At 37.2% G+C, this 21,580-nt stretch overlaps 1 protein-coding gene across 1 annotated transcript in view; it reads left to right on the top strand.

Annotated features, from left to right (window-relative positions):
- LOC145671415 (piezo-type mechanosensitive ion channel component-like) overlaps positions 1 to 21,580 on the top strand; it is a gene marked incomplete in the record, with an annotated part of 344,967 nt that overhangs the window by 142,416 nt on the left and 180,971 nt on the right. The window contains 1 exon segment of the mRNA XM_081740588.1: positions 8,968 to 9,063. Coding sequence (XP_081596714.1) covers positions 8,968 to 9,063 — 96 coding nt within the window.

Below are 21,580 nucleotides of genomic sequence, written 5' to 3'. Positions count from 1 at the left end.
GGGGTATAGCATACCTCCACCTCAGGAGAATCATGATCACTGTATTTCTACCACTGAGTGGCTTTTCCGCGCTCTTCATTACTCGCGAAATTTTCTGTGATTACAAGGGATATGCTGACTGAATTGTACTGAAACATACCACTTCTTCAGATTTGGCACTTCGAGCATCGGTATACAATCACCATTAATTAAAAGTTAAGTATGTTCTTTGTCCTGGGGATATATCTAAATTCAATGCTGCGAATTAGGATTAAATTAAATTATGTGATTTAGGATTGCAAAGATAGACTTGTAGAGTCTCAAACGTCACAATTGCGAGATGAGGGGCATAGAAATCTACCAAACTGACTGGAAATTTTTAGAGAAAATTTCAAGTGCTGCGGTATTGGGAGCCACCGAAGAGCGCAATATTATCTAGTTGCACCACTGAATTTACAGCATCCTGTAATTGGACCTGCTATTTTTCTTTTTCAATCCTTTTTCACTTTACTGTCTACAGACATGGTTTCACGTATTACCACAGCTTTCAAAACGGAAGTGCTGACAGGTTTAACAATGACACTCACTGGGGTGCGGCCTTCTGGTCAGAATCAAACTTTGATTAAATCCTAAGCGGAAGTTCGGGTGGAAAGAAAATAAATTTGTTTACCTTTTGATATGGTATGACAGCAACGTTATCATATCGTGTCATTATGTCTTGCAATGACTTCCTGAAACCAAAGTGTATAGTCTATGCACGATGAACTCATCCAGTAATGGACAATTAGTTACTGATATTTATACCTAGGTGCAATAACTTTGAAGCTAGATAGTAATATGCGTAAAAAAGTACATAGGTTATCAACGAACTTAAAAAGCTTCTGAATTTTCTCTCTCTCTCTCTCTCTCTTTCTCTCTCTCTCTGTGTGTGTGTCTGACTGTTATTTGCGGAGTTTTTTTTTTTTTATTTTGACCGCTCCATTCGATAGAACATCAAAAACTATCTGAGAAAAAATGAAATTTTTCGCGTCACTCTTACTGTTCCCGAGATATTGGTCAAAAACTGGCTGATTTCCGGAGATTTAAGGAGCTGTATCTCGGAAACCGTAGATCATAGAAAGTTGATATTTTGCGAATTTTTGCGAGAAAGAGAAGGTGCGGTTGTAGGAACAATCACAATTATCCTTCCCGCTCCATCTCTCCATTTTTTAAAGTTTGTTCTGGCAATGCTCTAGGAACATTCTCAACTGGTTTTTGTATTGTGGATGTAAAGAAATGAGACTGTTTAGTATTTTTTCTTTTTGTTATGTTTTAAGCATGTCCCTTTTCCTTGACGTTATATTAATAAGAACTAAAAAGAACATTCTCGTGTTTTGCGTCCTTATGCAATAACGGGGTTATCAAGGACAAAACTTGTTATTAACGTTGGCACCGAATCACGTACGGAGCTTGATTTCAGCGCAGAGATCATCATGTAAAATCAAAGTATGCAGTATAGGCCGTTCCCCACCATATGACGTCTCCTCCAAGAGAGCTTAGAGGTGGACACACCGACTATGGCTGAAAGCTTTAGGGGGACAATACTTATTTCTTTTTTAAAAAAATCTTTCTTGAAGAAGAAGAAGAAAGAGTGAGAAGAACAAATCTCCCTTTTTTACTTTCTTTTCGGAAGTAACAGAGAGAGAGAGAGAGAGAGAGAGAGAGAGAGAGAGGTTGTTTCTTCTTTTCTTTTATCTTTTTACTCTTTCTTATTTTCTAAAGAGAGAGAGAGATAGGAAGCTCTCTCTCTTTCTCTCTGACTCTCTCTCCTTTCTTTCTTTTTTATTGCGAGTTCTAGAAAGCGTTTCAGTCCCCCCATTAAAAAAACATGAAATGAAATCTTTACGTTCCGTGGTAATACCGGCTAACAATGATAATGAGAAATTAATGAAATGGTAGAATGAAGAAAGTGGGAGGAAACGGGAGAACCCCGAGGAAACGCACGCACACTGTGTCCACCACAAATTTTACTTGCAATGAGCTTGGATCAAACCAGGGACCCCATGCACCAGAGGTGAACACAGTGCGCCTCTTAGCTATCGCGGCTCGCAATCACCCATTGAGTATCGAGGTGTTCTAGAAAAGGTATCCATAACCCATTCCCTTAAACTAAGGGGAAAACTTAACGTATTAATACATCAGGTACATAAGATAACTATTCTTTCATTGATTTAAAGCGATATATCTCCAGTTATTACCGATAGTCTTCCCTCATGAGCCGCCACTTAAATAATTTAATGTTTCAACTTTTATTCAAGCTCTTCTTAAAATTTCAATGACACACTTTGCGTCAATAACGGCCCTATGGGTACCCTTGGTTCTAGGGATATTTGTATTATTCCAATTCTACTGTTAATCAGATTTAGTGTACAGGCCACTCGCATATTTTCGCAATTTTCCCTGTCTGTTTTTTAAAAAAGGAAAATAAAACGTGATGCCTTATCCCGTCAATCTTTACTGTTTACTCCTTCACAGTTGTGAGAAATACAATAATTTTATAACTTTTAAAAAAGGCTTAAGAAAATAAACGTTACAGTGCATAAAAAGGTAGCTAGAGGAAGTCCATTAATTTTACATACAGCTGGAGGAAGTCCATTAATTTTACATACAGCTAGAAATAGTCCATAAAAGTTGGTAGTTAAAGCTAATTCATAAAAGCTTTATAAATAGCTAATGGAAGCCCCAAAAAAGTTACAGGTAACTAAAGGAAGTCCATAAAAGTTACAAGTAGATAAAGGACGTATTGTTCCATAGATAGCTAAAGAAAATGCACAAAAGTTATAGATGGCTAAAGAAAGTCCATAAACTTAAAGCTTCCTAAAGGAAGCCCATAAAAGTTACAGATAACGAAAGGAAAAATAAACTCTTTCAGTTTTACGTCCCACGATTTTGCCGGCTAGGCTAAAGGAGACGGCGATGATGAGAAATGAACGCAGTGGGAGAATGAATAAAGTAGGAGGAAACGGGAGAACCTCGAGCAAACTCACTCACACGGTGTTTGTACACCACAAAGTCTACGTGACGCGAGCTGGTATCGAACCAGGGACCCCACGCACTAGAGGTGAACACTCAACCACTAAGCCACCGTGACCCCATACAACGAAAGGAAGTTCGAAAGAGTTACAGATACGTAAAAAAGTCTTACATTTCAGAGCGTTACAGGCCAAGAGGGTCTGTGGCTGACCAGATGCCTTTTAGTTGGGTAATGTGTGGTTAGGACATCCATCCCTATCGCCGTTATATCTGATTTTCTAAGTTTTCATTACTTCTTTCTTTAAGTAGTTACCAATTATTTCACGGATACTAAGCCAACATCATACCACATATATACAATGTATTTCAGTGAGATGTCCCATTTTTATATAGCTACAACTATGCGTCCATATTTGGCGTATACGTAAAATGCTTATACAGTAGACCTCCGTGTATCCGGCTTAATGTGACGGAAGGGCAAACCGGATAACAAAAAAGCCGGATAGGCCTTAGTTCTGTGAACTCACATAAAAAACATTAAGCACACTCCAAGAATAATTTATAAATACATTACTGTATTGAGGTCCGTTACACACTGACGAAACAATAGGGGGCGCGGTGGATCAGTGGTAGAGCATTCACCTCTGGTACTTGGGGTCCGTGGTTCGATCCCAGCTCGCGCCGTGTGGGCTTTGTGGTGTACAAACACCGTGCTCGTGGGTTTTCTCCGGGTTTTTCCGTTTCCTCCCACTTTCTTCAATCCACCATTTCATTCATTTCTCATCATCACGTCTCCTTTAGCTTAACCAGCATAAACGTGGGACGTAAAATTCAAAGATTTCACTTTTTTTTTCTGACAAAACAATGAACAAGGAGCAGAACATTGCTCTTTTCCTGTCACAACTTGCATTTTGCACACGACACGTTGGAGGATCGTAGCAGACGCCCGTTTCCAATGCCCTGGCAATATCGCCAATGCAACCTTCCTCATTTAAAAGAAAACTAGACCGGATAGTCGCGCGCCTGATACTCGGAACTCTACTGTACATTGAAATGAAGCCGGAAATCAGGAGTTTCGATTTCTATTCATATCGATCTTGCAAATGATTAAAAATGAGATGCCATTTCTAGTTGTATGTCCCACTGTTGAATGCCTTTAGGCTAAAGAAGAATGATTCATGAAAGTGAGTGATGATTGGTGAAATGAGAATTGAGAGCAAAGGAGAACCCAAGAAAACCCACGGACACGATGTTGTTCACAAACTCACATGGTCTGGGATCGAAACAGGGATCATTCCACTCTAGAGGTGAACACTCTACCACTGAGCCATCATACCCCCATATCGATTTTGCATTCTCGCGCACAGTGTAGGACTAGCCAAGTTGAGGGCCCTTGGCGCGGGTCATTAAAGGCCCTCCTCTCTCTCTCTCTCTCTCTCTCTCTCTCTCTCTCTCTCTCTCTCTATATATATATATATATATATATATATATATATATATATATATATATATATATATATATATATATATATTGGCGTATTTAAGGGGGCTTCCGGGCTTAAGACTCCCGAAATTTTATTTACTATTCTTAAGTAAATGAAATATCTTGCAGAATTTTCATCTTCCCAGGAATAAAGTTAGCAAAGCTCCCCCAAAACAAAATCGTAAATACGCCACTATATATGTAGATACATGATACGTGACAAAATCATATTTTCCGTATTGAATAAATATGTAGTAAAAAACAGATGGCAGAAAAGTTACAATCACTGAGACAATCAAACGTATTTCACTTGATGAGGCAATGAAATCAATTACTTTTCCTTTGTCTACATTCTGGAATAAATCTCCAGAATGTAGACACAAGGATTTTATAATACTATTAGTTTCATTCCAATAATCGGATCGCAAAACTGCATTCAATGCTGGGGCCACCAAACTCTGGGTCCGGAACAAACTGCAACGAGTAAGTATTATCCATCACAACAGACATCTTTTATCTTACTTTCCATGTTATTCAATATTTATTATAGTCTATATATTTAGAGAGGGTCCCGGCAGGGATCCCCGCCCTCCTGCCCTGGCCAGTCCGAGTCTGATGGCAGGGTAGGAACAAATTTGAAAGCAGTGTACAAATTACTTAAAAAATAAAAAAAAATCACTGTTGCGCATGAGACAACAGGTGAAAGCAAATAAGCGCAAGGGGCCGTTACGGACTAGAGAGGGGCCTTTGCCAACTACAAAATTTTACTGGCTGACGGGGCAGTACTGATATGAGCAAGGGGGGACCGAGAAGACTTCTATCGGAAAGACGAACTTAGGCTTCCGCAACCATTTTGGTCGGAAGACTCAAGAAAGCATTTGTGATCGCGAAAATTCGACCAAGGCCAAAAGGCCTACGCCCGATGATCCCTGTGTGGGCCCACGGGCCCTTGGCGATCGCCAGGTAATCAACATGGCCAGTCCAGCACGCATATTTGCGGATCCCAAACGTTTCAGCATATCCTCTGATCTGATTGGTCGATACAGATACGATATCACAAGACATGATCTACATATAGCACAAAGTAAACAGTAATTGCTGTCGGCTCTGGTAGCCGAGTGGTCTAGCGTAACTTGCTAGTAACGAAAATATTTTTGGCGAGGGTTCGAATCCTGCCTACGGACAGTTTTTTTTTTACTACTTTTAAAGATGTTTATAACACTTCTTTCGTTAAAATAAGATTAAAAATAATATTCAAAAAGTGATTTAACGATCATTGTTTTAAAATTTTCATTAAACTTCTTTCATTAAAATAAGTTTGCTCTTGTACTATATAGATCCACAGCAAATGTAGTAGTAGTAGTAGTACGTTTGCCCTTGTACTATATAGATCCACAGCTAATGTAGTAGTAGTAGTAGTAGTAGTAGGAACGGGTTAGAAGCCCCGCAGGGGTTGTTTGGATTATGTTCTCGACATCAAATTGGCAAGAATGCTGAAACGTTTGGGATCGGCAAAAATGCGTCCAGCACTGCTCGCACAGATCGAACGGTGTCCTCTGTTAATTATACTGTCCATAACAATTGGAATGGAGTGCACAGTTCAACAGCGTGTGTTTATTGTTAACAATAAGAATTATTGGATTACCAAATCTACTACCTCCAGACAAAGAACTTATCAACAATATAGTGTTCATGGTAGTTCTTATTGAAAGAAAATTCTAAGGTTAGTGGAAAAGGTGGAAACAATTTGTTCGTTACTCAGTGAAAATGGGTCGAGGATAGTCTTCTCTGTAAAGATTTATAGCCTACAAGATCACCAAACCTGACGTTGACCCATATATTTCTGTTGGGCTACCTCAAGAATAGAGTCTACAGAAACTAGACGTCTGCACGGGCTCGGGTCAACAAAGCATATATCACTTCGGGTCCGGGCTGAAATTTTTAAATATACAACCATAAATCTCGGGTCTTTTCGGGCCTAACTTTGTAAATACTGTACAATGATATATTTTGCACCGTTCTTTTTGGAGAACTTTTAAAGTACATCATCAAAATTAAACCTCTAATTGCTGTAAATAAAAATGCATTTTTCGTTAATTATTAAGTTTCTGTAATTCGGGCTCATTTGATTATCACACGAGCTCGGGACTGGCTCGTGCCTAAATGCTAAAACATATTTCGGACTTGGGTCGAGCCTCACATTATATATTCATGGGCCGGGCCGGGCCAGGCCCAGGCTAAAAATTCCGGCCCGTGCAGACCTCTAACAGGAACAAGGCATCTATCATCCAGGACCTCCGAACAAACATCACTGCTGAAATAAGCCATATTGATGAGATGAAAGTTTTACGTCCCACGCTCATTCCGGCTAGGCTAAGGAGACGGTAATGATGAGAAATTAATGAAATGGTGGAGTGAAGAAAGTGGGAGGAAATGGGAGAACCCCGAGAAAACGCACGAACACGACGTTTATTTACCACAAAGCTTACTTGGCGCTAGCTGTATCGAACCAAGGACCCTATGCACCAGAGGTGAACGATCTAATACTGCGGTCCCCCAACAATATTGATTTATACATGTTAAGGTTTGTATCTGAGAACGTGGTGTAACGGGTAAGATTGTGTTTCAAGGAAAAAGAGTACTTGCAGGACACCTTGTAACATATATAACGCCCGGAAATATTATCTCATTTTCACTTGCTTATGTTAATACATTATTATTCATTCCAACAATATATCTATTTCAAAAGTAGAACATTCCACTCAAACACCCTATATAAATTCAATTATTATGAAGGAGGAAGTATATTTATTATACATTGTAAGAAATATGGATCGTTATCTCTTTTTTTCATCCGTACATTATTAATAGTTCGGTTGATTTTTTCAGCATTCCAGGAATCCATTTTATATGCCAAGTAAAACAAACCACTTTTACGTCCAGTGTTTAGAATTGCTGACATCCAGTGCGAATGTTATTCGTTCTGCTAGTATACTTAAAATGTGTGAAGGTTTTATGAGAAATCAAGGGCATTGATATAAGCAACGACATACAGGGTGAGCCAGAAGAAAATAATACATTGGAGATGATGGTGTAATCTATTTCGTTTACGTAACTCATTTTTAGATCAGAGTTAAAATGCGTACGAAAGAATCCAAGAAATTACTGTAAGCGTTCGAATGTGAATGTTGAGAAGAGTGGAATAAATTACATAGGCAAAACGATAGCCAGTGAAAAGGTGTTAGCGAAAATTGGATTGAAACAGAAACTGGAAGATGATGATTAATATTAAGTTAAAAACGAATTAAAAAAAGAAAAAGAAAACTGGGGGATTGTGTGGAAAGAAGAAATGATTACAATTAATATATTACATGAACTTTTACACCCAAACTAAAAGATTAACGGGACCATAGTGCATGGAGTTCTCTGCAATCAACTTCTCAGTAATTTCAGAATACTATGATGACTGTCTAAATAATGATCAAGCAGACTTAGAGTATTAGTTATTATTATTATTATTATTATTATTATTATTATTATTATTATTATTATTATTATTATTATTATTATTATTATTATTATTATTATTATTATTATTTTGCTTCGCAATTAGAAGGTTCTGAGCGTGATGATCGTGATTTTATCCGGTCATCCTTTATCAGGATTTTATCTCAGTTCCATCAGACCAATGACGGGGTGATATATTTAAATATAGTCTCTTTTGCTTCCACTTTCTTTCGTATTGTTGTTATTGTTGGTGACTTCAATATATATTTATCACACAGAAGGTGTTTTGAAGTTGTCTATTGGAGTCTCTACACATTATCCGGGGGGGGGGGCGTTCGTAATACATTGCAAGCGATTGGCCTCTTCACATCAAATTCATCCGAATCTTGGACTATATTCCTATCTGTCTGCTAGAAACAATCGAAACTCGTCCGAGTGTTTGTTTACACGGGCTACAGGAAAACTGGAGGTTGTGAAAAATGGCTGTTTGGGAATTGAGCTAAGTTCGAGCTGAAAATCGAAAAGAAGGATATATATGTGTGTGTGTGTACTCGCGACTGCACTTGTGTATGAGTCTTCCCTCCATCTTGAAATCTTGCGGGAGTCCCTGTTTCCCATTAATACATCTTATTTGTGTTGTCCGTATGATGTTCGATAACAGATTCTTATTATGAAGTTATGCGAAAACTTCCTCCAGTCATAGTTTGTTAATTTATTTTTGTACAAAATCATTTCCTCAACTACTAGTTTAAGAAACATGTAGGGATGACTTCCATCCATGTAATATAGCAGATTTTTGCTTTTGTAGATTTTTATTTTTAAATTTTCTTCGATGACGGTCACAGTAATACCAAACTACTGAAATTACAGTTAAGATATCAAACTTGGTAAGATTACAGTAATTAGCTGTACTGCTTATTTACGTATATTTTTCATGTATAGCATTAACGGAAAGTTCATTATTTTTTTCTTTTTTCTCTTTACAGGTATTGTTTTCCGTCAAAATGGCTTATCACTCATTTATTTGCTGCTGCTACTGTGCTTACCAGCGATACCAGCACCTACACATCAAACAATGCAGGGTAAGTTTCTCTGCTATAATCCTAAATGTGATCATTGTCATATGAGCCTATTTAATACTTCAGTTTACACATAATTCAAAGCTTTGTAAAATATTAGAATGAAATCTTTTAGTTTTATGCCATGCAGACTAAAAGAAGCGGATGATTAATGAAGGAGAAATTATTATGAAATGAATATACGGAATGAGAATGTGGGAGGAAAAGGGAGAACCTCGAAGAAACCACTGATACAGTGTTTCCCACCGCAGACTCATATGACCTTGCCAAACTAGTAATTTCATATTACACAAAAAGAGTGAAATAGTGAATAACTGGACCAGGACTGAAGCTGGGATCTTCGACATATCATGCCATTGCGACGCATCGGCACGGTATACTGAACATCCTGGGTTCGAATCTCGGTCCAATCATTCACTTTTTCACTATTTGTGTAATATTGAATTCGAACCTACAGAAGATCTGGTCTTTTTTTAAAAAAATCGGTTGTTTCCTCCTGTCATTAATATATAATAGGGCCATTCCACGCGAAAGTGAGCCTGAACCCAAATTTTCGAAAACTGTTAAAATCAATGAATTTTTACGTATACATGAAGTAAATAGAACGAAATTTACTTTTTCACAAAGAAAAACTTATTTATACTTAGAATTCACGTACAATTTTAAGTGTGAGTTGTGAATTTGTAATATGTCAGCTGGGAGGAAAATTTTTATTCCTGTTATCGGCAATATTTTACGGTATATTGTGCATGTTTGGCTGAAGTAATTTCGAGCTATTCAAGATGCTTCTTTTTGCTACAAGCTGCAGTTGAAAAAGTGTTTACAGGATAAAAATTGTTTATAATATCATTAACGATATAAACGTCAACTTGAGTGTCCTGCCCTTGACAGAAAACTACCAAAAGTTATTGTACTGAATTACTAAATTTGTAAATGTGGTTCGTACTTAGTAGAAGTAACAATTTTCACGCGTACTTCACATTTACCAAATTTTGGACTAATGCTAACAATATATTTCGATTTATTTCAATTTGAAAACTTGTCCTGCCCGTGACAGTGGGCATGCCACTGGTGGGATAGTTTGTGTACATTGGTTATTCACGATAGAAAATTATTCCATGTGTACTAAAATAAAGTTTTCTAAGCATGAACATTATTTACTTAAATAGAGGATTATGTATTACTGTCAGTATGATGTTTTAACTTAAAATAAATGTCATATAAATATTATCATTAGTGTCACCTTTCTGTTCGTTTCAAGGGAGCAGTAGATGGGATTGAAGTACGTACAAAACGGCCAGTATGGAACTTTGTGAAACAAAACAAAGTAATTGTAGACTGTGCTGCTAATTTCGTAGCAGCTTTAAACTCTTCGTTTCAAAATATATCTGTTTTACTACTATCATCAGCAGAAATTAAAAAAAGAAAAAGAAAACGACGTTTTGAATAAAAGACGGGAAAATGCTCTTGTCAATTGAATGTCCCCAATCAAAACAGTTATTCCTGCAATTTGACACTGAAAATTTGGTAGTTCGTCGAACTTTTAAATTAGAGCTTCATCCGTATAAAATCTTTAAATCTAACAGACTTTTATTCAGATTCTGAAAATGGTGACTCCAAAAGCCATGAAGGTATCCTGAGGGACGTACAAGGCTTGTGTTAGACCAGCTGTTGAAGATATAACACAATAAACATTTTTGTTGATGGAATTTTTCTCTAGTGGACAAAAAAAGAAAACATAGACATGCAACTATCGCACAAAGCCCAGTAGAAGAGGACGAAGAAGTCAAGGAAATTCGTATGGAGACCGTAAGCGATTGCAGTAAAATTTTCAAGACTGTTGAAGATGTGTCTTACGTGCATTTCAATCAAATAATACCTTTGATACCAGCAGTGCTGTGCCCGGGGGTGAGGGGGCGAGCGTGATTACGGCCCCGGGCGTCAAAGTAAGGGGGCGCAAAATTCAGGAGGAAAAAATTATATATATATATATATATATATATATATATATATATAAAATGGAAGGAAAACAGTATTAAAAAGGGCTCAAAATCAAGGAAAAGCAGAGTTTATTTTTGAAAATTTTCTTACGCATCGCGCCAACCATGGTGACGCTTTGCGGCTGGTCTGTCGATCTCACTCATATTTACGGGGGCGCCGTCGCGACGCGTCGTATACTCTCGCCCCGGGAGCTGATTTTCCACGGCACGGGCACTGGATACCAGCACCTATTTTATGTACTGTTAGACAGTGTTTTGTACGAATTTCCCTACAAGGTGGGTGTAAATGGACAAATAAAACCATTTCCTACAGTGTAGGTGGTGAGAAATAAGTGTACGGCATATTATTATTTTTATGTAGTAAAAGCGAGCCTCAACTAAAGTAAATATAATTATTTATGTAAAATGCTATAACAGAGCAGCAGAAATTAACTTATTTCCCATTTTATTTCATTTTTGAAATCATTCTTATTGAGATGATGTATGTTGATTCACACGGTGTCCTGCCCGTGACAACCATGTGTCCTGCCCGTGACACAGTAAAGTTTAGTTTATTCATTAAATAAATATTTGGCAAATTTCTATTATGTGAAGTTTGTTTAAAAATTTCATCATTTATACATTTCCGTTTAAATAAAAACATTTTGAGCTAAGAATTCACAGAGTTTTGTAACATTCACTTGGTGTGTCGAAAGTCACTTCTCTTTTTTGTCCCCACCCGTGACAAACATTTAGGAATTAATATTTTCTACTCTAAACAGAAAAAAATACTGAAAACATCAGCTACATATACTCCTAAGTCTGTACTGCTCATATATCATACAATTAGCAGAATTTATGTTGTACTTTTAGAAATATACAACTTTAAAGCATCAAAAATGTAGTGTAAATGTCCTGCCCGTGACGATGGAATGGCCCAATAGTAATTTTACATTTCAGAATAATCCAGTATATTGTTGCATATGGAAGGAAACTTAGTCCTCCCACCTAGCAATTGGGAAGCTCCAGGTTCGAATTTTAACAAGGGTTTCCTTACGAGGCGAATGCCAAGGTTGTAGAATTAGTATATTGTTGAATTGTAGAACATGTTATAGAATTTTTGGAAGAAACTTGATTAAATCATATTGAATAAAATGGCATACCAACTATGTGTGTGCCTCTTTTAGTCTTTCCGGTATAACCGCGAGACGTAAAACTGATTTATATGTGTAATTCTGCAAGTAAATTATTAGAATTGTCGAAAAAGAATAATCGATAGAGAATAAGATATTCTAAATCCGCTAGAATTGACAGTAAAGAACATGAGCGGATATCAGGTAAAGATTTTAACAAGAAAGATATCAAAGCCAGCCAAGAAAGAGGAAGAAAGGGAAATAAATAAACGGTCAGAATTTTCGAAGTTCCCTTGGCTTGACGAGGGTTCATACCGCCGAAAACTTCATCCTTGTTATCTTATTCATATGTTTATGTAATTATCTTCCTAAAATTTCACTTGCCTCCTGAAACGGCCTTAGCAACTCGATGTACTTATTTTTACAGAAAAAAACAACAACATAGGTTTGATTTCAGGCTTATCTGATCATATGGTAAAACTCTTGTTTTTGGATTTTCTCAATACTTTCCTTTACTTGCTGCTTTTCTAGCCTCAAGGAGGTAATCATGTATTAACCTTAAGAACATTCTCTTGTATCTTATGTCTTTTTTAGCATATTGATAGTAAGAGAGCACCCTAAATATTTCTTGTCGTAATATCTCAGGGTTTTACTAACCTGGGAAACCTTGAAAAGTCAGGAAATTCGTAAGTTTCTGGAAAAATCAAGGAAATATCAGGGAATTTTCTATATATTCAGGAAATTTTAATGTTAGATTAAATTTATATTGCAAAATACTGAAAATTTAGTGAAGATTTTGCTACAACGAAAACAGGTCTTCATGACTCGCACCGATCTGGAAATCCTAATAAAGTCGGAATTCAGCTTACTCGTAAAAACTCTCTAAAAGTCAGGGAATTTTAAGTATGAATTTTTACTTCTCAGAACTCAATTCTCTTTTTCTTACCCGACTATTCGGTAGGCGATATTTTACAAAATAAATTTGTTTATTCTGCAAAATCTGTCTACCTGCATACATACTATATACAGTACATGTACACTCATGTCCAAAATGATTGTCGCATGTCTATAAATATGTTGTTGTAGGAATATAATTTGATAACGAATTCGCCCGATATTTCTTACAATGTTAGTATGTGTATAATCGGTAAAGACATGTATGTGGCAAATTTCATGTCAAAAGAGAAGTAAATAAGAACAATAAAACGAAAATGAAACTTTCTTGCCCTTTTAGATACATTTTGTTTTACTCATTCTAATTTTCGTATTTATAATACTTTTCATATGAAATTTACCACAAATATACATTTCCCGATTATACACATAGTATCAGTATTTAAAGAACCAACAAAATCATTATCAAATTATATTCTTACAAGAAGACAGTTATGGATATGCGACAATCATTTTGGACATGAGTGTACATCCATTGTAGATGAGAAACCCCCTGATGAAAATATCATTGCTTTTTCACATCTGTATAGACATGGAACTTTGTAAATCGTGACCTGGAAAAGTCAGAGAATTCGTGTTGGCCAAATAAATGAGAACCTTTGGTCTTGGAACTATCGTCTTTCCTAGTTTTTCAGTCTCTTTCTGCTAAATAAGTTTAATTGAATCTTTTTTGTCAGCATAAACTATAGACCATATTTTTTTCTTTTAAGAAAAATACTAGGGAATAATCTTTGATTTCAAGTTGGCAATTATTTTCAAATACGAAAAATTTCTCTACCACCTGCGAAAAGAATTGTACAAAGTCGGTAATGAAAAAAAAAAAAGCCTTTGGTTATCGATGGCATACACTCGCAGATACTGAACTTTTATTATACACATTAGAAAAGTACAACACTACATTACTTTTTAACATATTCCCCATTCAAATTAAGTCACTTGTCATAACGTTTTACGAAGTTTGAACTATCTTCGGCAAAAAATCCCCTCCCTGGGAATGAAGCCACCCGCTAACAGCATTGTGAAGCGCATTGTAGTTGTCGAAGCGGTGCGACGCAAACCACTGTTTCATGTGCCTGAAGAGGTAGTAGACGCTTGGTGCCAAATATGAGCTATAGGGAAAATGATCAAAAATATCCCAGTGGAACTGATTCAAACATTTTTTGGTACGTCCAGCAGGCGAGCATTACTGTAAACCAACACAATACCGGAAGTCAGCATACCCCGACTATTGTTCTAGATGGCTTGTTTGAGTTGTAATGTTTCACAGTAGACTTTTTAATTGATAGTCTATCACATGCATTCATATTTGGCGGGTTTTCTATTAGAGCGTTCACTTGTCATAGCGGACGAGTGAACTGCAACACAATCTTCTCCTTCCATAGCTCATTATCTACTGAATTACTGCCCATAGCACCATAGGCTTGACGTCGCTCTTCCCAGCCATTTCGATTGGCCAGCTTCGTTTTTTTTTCTTTCTTATTTATATTTGATAGCGCTGCTTAGAGTCAATTTTTTTTTTTTCTTCGAGACTCTAATTTTGCCCTGATAAAGCTCTCTCTTCGATCCGCTCCACACACTGCTGCTGACGCTTCTATAACTACTTTTGTCATCCTCTCTACTGCTTGTGTATAGCACGGAAAACATCGAATTTCTCTAGAAGCTGTAGCTGCCGTTCTAATGTTTTATTCTATCTGGCTCGAAGAAAGTTCTCTTGTTAATGGAGGCTCGGTGACGTCCGTTGAGAACCAATCGATCATCTCATGAGATTTACTTGCGTCTAAGTTTACTTTTGGAACATCGAATTCACGTAGACTCATACTCTTTTCCTGAAGACACTTTTTTAATTCTTCTTCATCTTAAAACTTAGATGTCCTGGCTCCTGTCGGTGATTATTGCCAACAGTAAGTTTTCCGGATGAGCAAAGTAAGCGTTGAAACTAATCACAGTGTACACGATTCTTCTTAATTCCTCTGGAAGAAAGGATGCAGATCGAGCAAGTAGCCACAAGTGTCGCGTCCCGTTGGTGAGAGAATAATTTCGCTTTATTTCAAACCAAATTCGTACATACACCTGTATACTTTGCTGAAATGCTGTGCAAGCCAACGAAGGGCTTCTTCGGGATTTTTGGCGCTAATATGTAATGGAATGATGCGAGAACATTTCGTCAACCATCGTGACATGATAATTGGTCCAGGCTTTTTCTCAGAAGATCTGATGGACACAAACCTTCTGAAACGGCTCGGCAAAATTTCCAAAAGGTATTGCTGATTGTTACTGGACTGTGTATAAAATTATACAATGTTTCCGACTTCTTATAAAACAATGCTTTACGTATTATTAGTGTCGTGTAAAATGTTGTGGGTAAATCAGGGGTGTAGCCAGCAGCAGAAGGAGGGTACCATCGTTTTTGAGATGGGGCCAGCTACAATGTACAAAGCCAAAACTTTGTGTTGCAGCTAGTGTTTTTGAGGTGTGAAAAAACCGGAAAATTTTGGTTTCCTTCCGGTTTTAGATGATTATTTATTTATGTATGTATGTATTTATTTTGTTTTTCTCCATAAATTATATTCCAGGTAGTTTTTACTATGCTTAACCAAAAACTACTGCCCCGGATCAAACGTTATGTTTGTGCATAACTATTTCAGTTTAAGCCCTTGTACACAGAACCTATATACATAAGATTGATTTTCTTGGAAATTCCACTTAATTTCTTTAAGATTTCCTGACAAAAATATTTATTTATTATTCGTGACTAAAAAAACATTAATTAATTTATTAACAGCTATATCTCACTTTCTGCTTTACACCAAATAGAAAAAAAGCGAATGAAATCCAAACTGAATAACTGAATAAAAACGTTGTTTTTCAACAAATTTTCCATCTGATAAAAAATATGTTTCTTAAAACATTAGTTACAACATATAAAAGATATAATGTACTTACAAATTAGTATAGTAACATTGTTTTATGGTAGTATTTATAGTACCTTGTTTGTCTTCAAACTGTCAAATATAAATCGCAGTAAATTGTGTAATCTGCTGTCAAAAAAAACATACCATGCTATTTTCCGATCGTTATAAGGAAGAGATACCATAGTATTTTTCGATCGATATGGTAAAATCGTATTTTTCCATACTATTTTACCGTGAATTATTAATTATATGTAAACTTTGTTATTTTTAAATGACTGAAGCGAGGTAATCTTACGATGATGTTCTAAAAGCTGGTCGTCATTTGGAGGGGTCAGAAAGTTCATTTGGGGGGGGGATGGCCCCGATGGTCCTCCGTGGCTACACCTCCGAGGTAAATATATATTTTCTATCATTGCAAAGTCGATTTCAAAATTACCTGGTACCAGATTTCTTGATTGAAATTTTCTTTATAATATAAACGGGTCTAAAAGAAATTGTTCACGATACACTTAAAATAAAGCTGCAATGTAAGGTTGACAATATATTTTTCACTCTATATATGAAGAACATGAATTGGAACATAAAAATACAGTTTTTCAGCTAATTGATTACAATTTTTAATCACATAGGAACAATTTCGAATCTCACTTGAGTTTTATTTTCAGCCTCAGAATGCTTCAGTGTAAAAAAGAACCAAAGATATGGCTATGTAGTACAATTTTCTTCGTAGAGTCGCGCGGGTTGCATAGCCGCAGCTATAAAAATATTCAATTTCCGTGAGGCAAAGGAAGGGGTTGACCAAAAAAATCCAAATTTTCCTTGTAGACTACTGCTAACACGAGGCAACTTTTCCGTAACCCGGCCAATCGAAATTCAAAAGATTTTTTTTCGGCCCACCCTATTCAAGATACATTTCAAAACTCAGATTTCCTATATAGAAAACGCTTCTTGCAGGTTGCAGAGGATTTTAAACCATGTATAGTTAGATAGGAATTCTGTAGATTATACTGGTTTTTAAGCTACCTTTAAAAAAAATTTAAAAAAAAATGTTAAACTCTCGTTGTGAAAGCTTAAGATCTTTCTTCTTGTTTTAACACGAGAATTTCACCAGTTAATTTATTTTATACATTAATCAACACAGTTTATTTTCCGGAAATTCGGCTATGTTCATCACACAATACCTCCTTTTTTTATTTCTTCTTTGTGGTGACATCCTTGTACACCGTAGGTTTATTGCGTGTAAAGTGTGATTGTGCGTAATTTTGTAGGTTGTAGTTGTTACTATGACGAAGAGAGCTGTATTGAACAAGATATGATTATAGAAGAAACTTTATGTTGAGTGGTCAAAGTGGCTCCGAGAAGTACCAGCCAATAAATTTTCATCTTAATTGCGTTTTGTATAAACAAAAGTTTCCTTTATGTGATATGAGGAAAATGGCAACTTTCTCACAAAATAAATAAGTTAGTTAAATTTAAAAATATGTGTTTAAAATTAAAAAAAAAAAATCATTCGTTCTCTGAAGCAGAAAAGAAATTTATCGGCCTGAACGTATGGTTAAACATGTCTAGAAATCAGAAAGAACTCAACTCCGAGAATTGTGTTGAATTTACCTACAGATACTGCTCTTCAGAAGACTTCTACAGAAAAAAAAAAAAAAATCTTCTCAAATTGATAACAAAAATACAACTTGTGTATAAATGTTTTTGCCAAGGGCGTCATTTCAGACTTTGCTTGAGGGGGGGCAAGAAAGCCACCGACATACGATTTTCACATCTTGTACTAGTATTTTAGTAGGCAATCGATTAAAGTATATGTATTTCTCAAACTCTTGGGGGAGGGGATAATTGCCCCCTTCTTCCCCCCGCTAAATGACGCCGCTGGTTTTTGCAATGACCAACTTAGACGTGCGAAGATTTTGTGATGTTTGTATTCAGTTATAACAGACCAGTTTTTAAGAGGAACAGTTAATACAGTTATTTTGTATACATATATGTTTTATGATAATGATATTGGTGGTGGTGGGAAAGATCAGAAAGGAGGAAAAAATGTTGTATATACTGTTACTTTTAGATAAAAAAAAATATCCTCAATAAACATTTGAAGAACAAAAAACTGGTTGTTTATTTAGACAAAACTTAATTAAATTCCCACGAAAGGAACAGATGAACTTCTTAGTTCGGTTTTGAGACACTAACAAAACTAAAGTAGTTACCTAATAATACACAAAGATTGAAAAAGTGCGTGACTGGACCGGGACTCGAACCGACAATCTTCGGCGTGACATGCCCATACGTTAACTACTACGCTACCTAGTCCGCTCGCAGAACAGCCATACGCGCTTCAGTGTTCTTCCATTCGGACCATGCATGGGTTGTACCATAACTTAACTGTTGTACTTGGACAATCCAGTGTCCATGTTCAGAACACCACTAACGGTTGTATATCGTTATATTAATGTAAGGAAAAAACAGCCGATTTAAACTTATTTTTACACACCAAATCCGTTGTAGGTGCGAATTCAATAATACGCAAAGATTGAAAAAGTGTATGACTAGACCGAGACTTGAATCCGAGATCTTCGACGTACCGCCGTACCGTATGAAAATTTGTCTAGACGGTAGTTCAGCGGAACCTGTTGATGTCTCTTTCACAACTGGAACAGCTTTAAAGTGAGAGAAGTTAACTGAAATGATATCCTACGTTTTCCTAGAAACTTTGTATTTTAACGTATCTGTGCAAGAAAATTCCTTTTAAGTCACCGTTGATATACAAAATCTATGGTGCAGCATGTCTTTCTCTAAATTCAATCTTCGGCAGGATCATAAACGTGGCATTAGCAGTGCTTATGAGAAAGTATCACTTCTCTGGTCATATTACTGACGGAACAAGACGACTTTACAGTGGTGTTTGTTTCCACGGATTAGTTACGACAGGAATGAGTAATTTTCACATGACTAGCAATAGTTTGGATCATGTATGGTTGTTTGTCCTTGGTGATGTATTATAGAGCCCCGCCATAGCTATGTGGTTAGTGTACGTTCCTTCGGCGCAGGTGACCGGGTTCGATTCCTGATGGAATCTCGTGTGAGTTGAATCGCAAGTTAATCTCTAGGTCTACGTTTCATGTAGCCTCGATGCTGAGAGGAACGGTAAACTAATGTTCTCAACCAGTGTGTTGCGACACACTGATGTGTTACGCAGTCCCATAGGGTATGCTGCGAAAGTTTTTAAAAATCATGAAGTGTTTAATCGTCAGCTCACGTTAGTAGCTATGGAGGGAATTGCAGAAGGAAAAATACCTAAAGAAGGCTGCAATTAAAATATATGAACCAATTAATACAAGATACGGGGAAGAAAATGAAATGAAATCTTTGAGTTTTACGGTCCACGGTTATGCCGGTTAGGCTAAAGGACACGGTGATGATGAGTGATGAATGAAATGGTGGAATGAAGAAAGTGAGAGGAAACGGGAGAACCCCGAGAAAACCCACGCATACGGTGTTTGTCCACCATAAAGTTCACTTGGCGGGGGAAGATGCGGGGAAGAAAAAGGTACAGTACAAAGAAATGAAAAGTTTTGTCCAGGATAGGGAAGGGTGGGAAGGTGTGTCAAATCAACCGAGAGATTGCTGACTTGAGGTGATGATGAAGCATTCCATAAGTTAAAATCGATTTTGAAATAAACGGTAACAATTAGTGCCTCCAGCGGCAACAGCAATATTCAGTACTACATAAAGTCACTATTTGATAGAAATGTATTGTCTTACACTATTAGAATGTATATTATTATTATTATTATTATTATTATTATTATTATTATTATTATTATTATTATTATTATTATTAATGAAACTAAAATAAGTTCAGTAAAATGTATCTTTAACCAGAAAAAGTTGGGTATCACTGCGCTAAACTATCAACTTTTCATTGTTCGTTAACATCATGTTTTAATATTAGCACGTGGAAACGTCTCGGTGAGACGTAGTTTCTTTTTTAATAAGGAGTACTTTGTGGATAATTTATACATTGCGTCTAGTTTCACAGAGAATAGTGCATTATTATGTCATCACATCCTACGGAGATATTCAGTCATTGTCTATCTCGAAACAATTCATGTGGCAAGAAATGCAAATGCCAACTTGAAAGGGCTCTCCAGAGGAAGAACGTATCAAGTGAAGCTGGTAAAGATTGTTGGAAAGAAAAAGGAGCTGCTGTATCACTCGAAGAGTTGAAGCAAAAGAAAGAAAAAAAAGTCCTTGAAATCAGCAAGAGAAATTAAAGAATTTTGACGAACAATAAAGAATTCATAAGAGAAATGAATCATTCCTTTCACGTGTTCATATATATTATCGTATGTATTGTTTATATTTTGGAATATTAGAAGAATATAGCAATTGTATTAAAACATACGGGTTGATACAAGGAGTTTATCAGTATCTACAGATGGTGATCAGAAAAATGGAAACACCTGAACGAAATTGCAACTTACCAGATTAATATGGTGTCGGGCCACCTTTCGCCTTCAGAACAACCATGATGCGACGTGGGATGGAGGCATAGAGGTTGTGAATGGTAGCAAGTGGAATTTTACACCATTCCTCGTGCAGGGCATCGGCCAGTTCTATGAGAGAGGATGGAGGTGGAAATCGTCGCCGGAGTCGTGTTTCCAAGACGGACCACAGATGTTCAATTATGTTGAGATCTGGGGATTGGGCGGGCCAGGGGAGGTGTTGAACTTCATTCCGATGTTCCTCAAACCACGCTGCAACAACGCCAGCTGTGTGAATGGGTGCATTATCATCCTGGAAGATGGCGTCATTGTCCGGGAACAACATCCGTACCATACGATGCAAGTAGTCTCCTAAAATTGCGACATAATCGTTGGCAGTGATTCGTCCGCTAAGTGGGACCACAGGACCCAATGAAAACCATGATATTGCGGCCTACAGCATCACCGAGCCGCCGCCATGTTTCACAGTTGGGCGGAGACACTGCAGATCATAAGCTTCTTTGGGCGTTCTCCACACATAAACACGGCCCGTGATTGGGAATAGGGTGAAGGATGGCTCATCCGACCATATCACACGTTTCCAGTCCTCAACGGTAAAAGTTGCATTGTCGCGGCACCATTTGCGGCGTGCGAAAGCGTTATGGTCCCTGATGAGCGATTTGGCCCGTGCAACACGACCCCGTAAGTTCATGTCATGTAATTCGCGGCGGACTGTGATTGTCGAAACAGGGTGGGGAAAGTGCTGATTGAGTTCCTCCGTCACTTGCTCCGCAGTGGCATGACGGTTCTCCGTGACAACGCGCTTTAATACTCGGCGTGACCTGTCACTCATGATTTTCTTCCGCTCACTGTTCCACTTCCCCGATGTGGTTTTCCCGTGTTTTGTGTAGGCCGTCATCACCTTCGACACTGTCCCACGCGACACACCTAACACATTAGCCACTGCCGTCACACTCACTCCACATAACCGCGCACCAACAATTTGCCCTCTTTGAAAATCTGAGAGGTCTCCCATTTTACACTACCTCCGT

The sequence above is a fragment of the Thermobia domestica genome, chromosome 2, assembly GCF_964235325.1.
Source record: "Thermobia domestica chromosome 2, izTheDome1.hap1.1, whole genome shotgun sequence".
NCBI lineage: Eukaryota > Metazoa > Arthropoda > Insecta > Zygentoma > Lepismatidae > Thermobia > Thermobia domestica.
The sequence above is the reverse complement of the archived record's forward strand: the minus strand, read 5'-3'. Positions and strand labels throughout refer to the sequence as shown.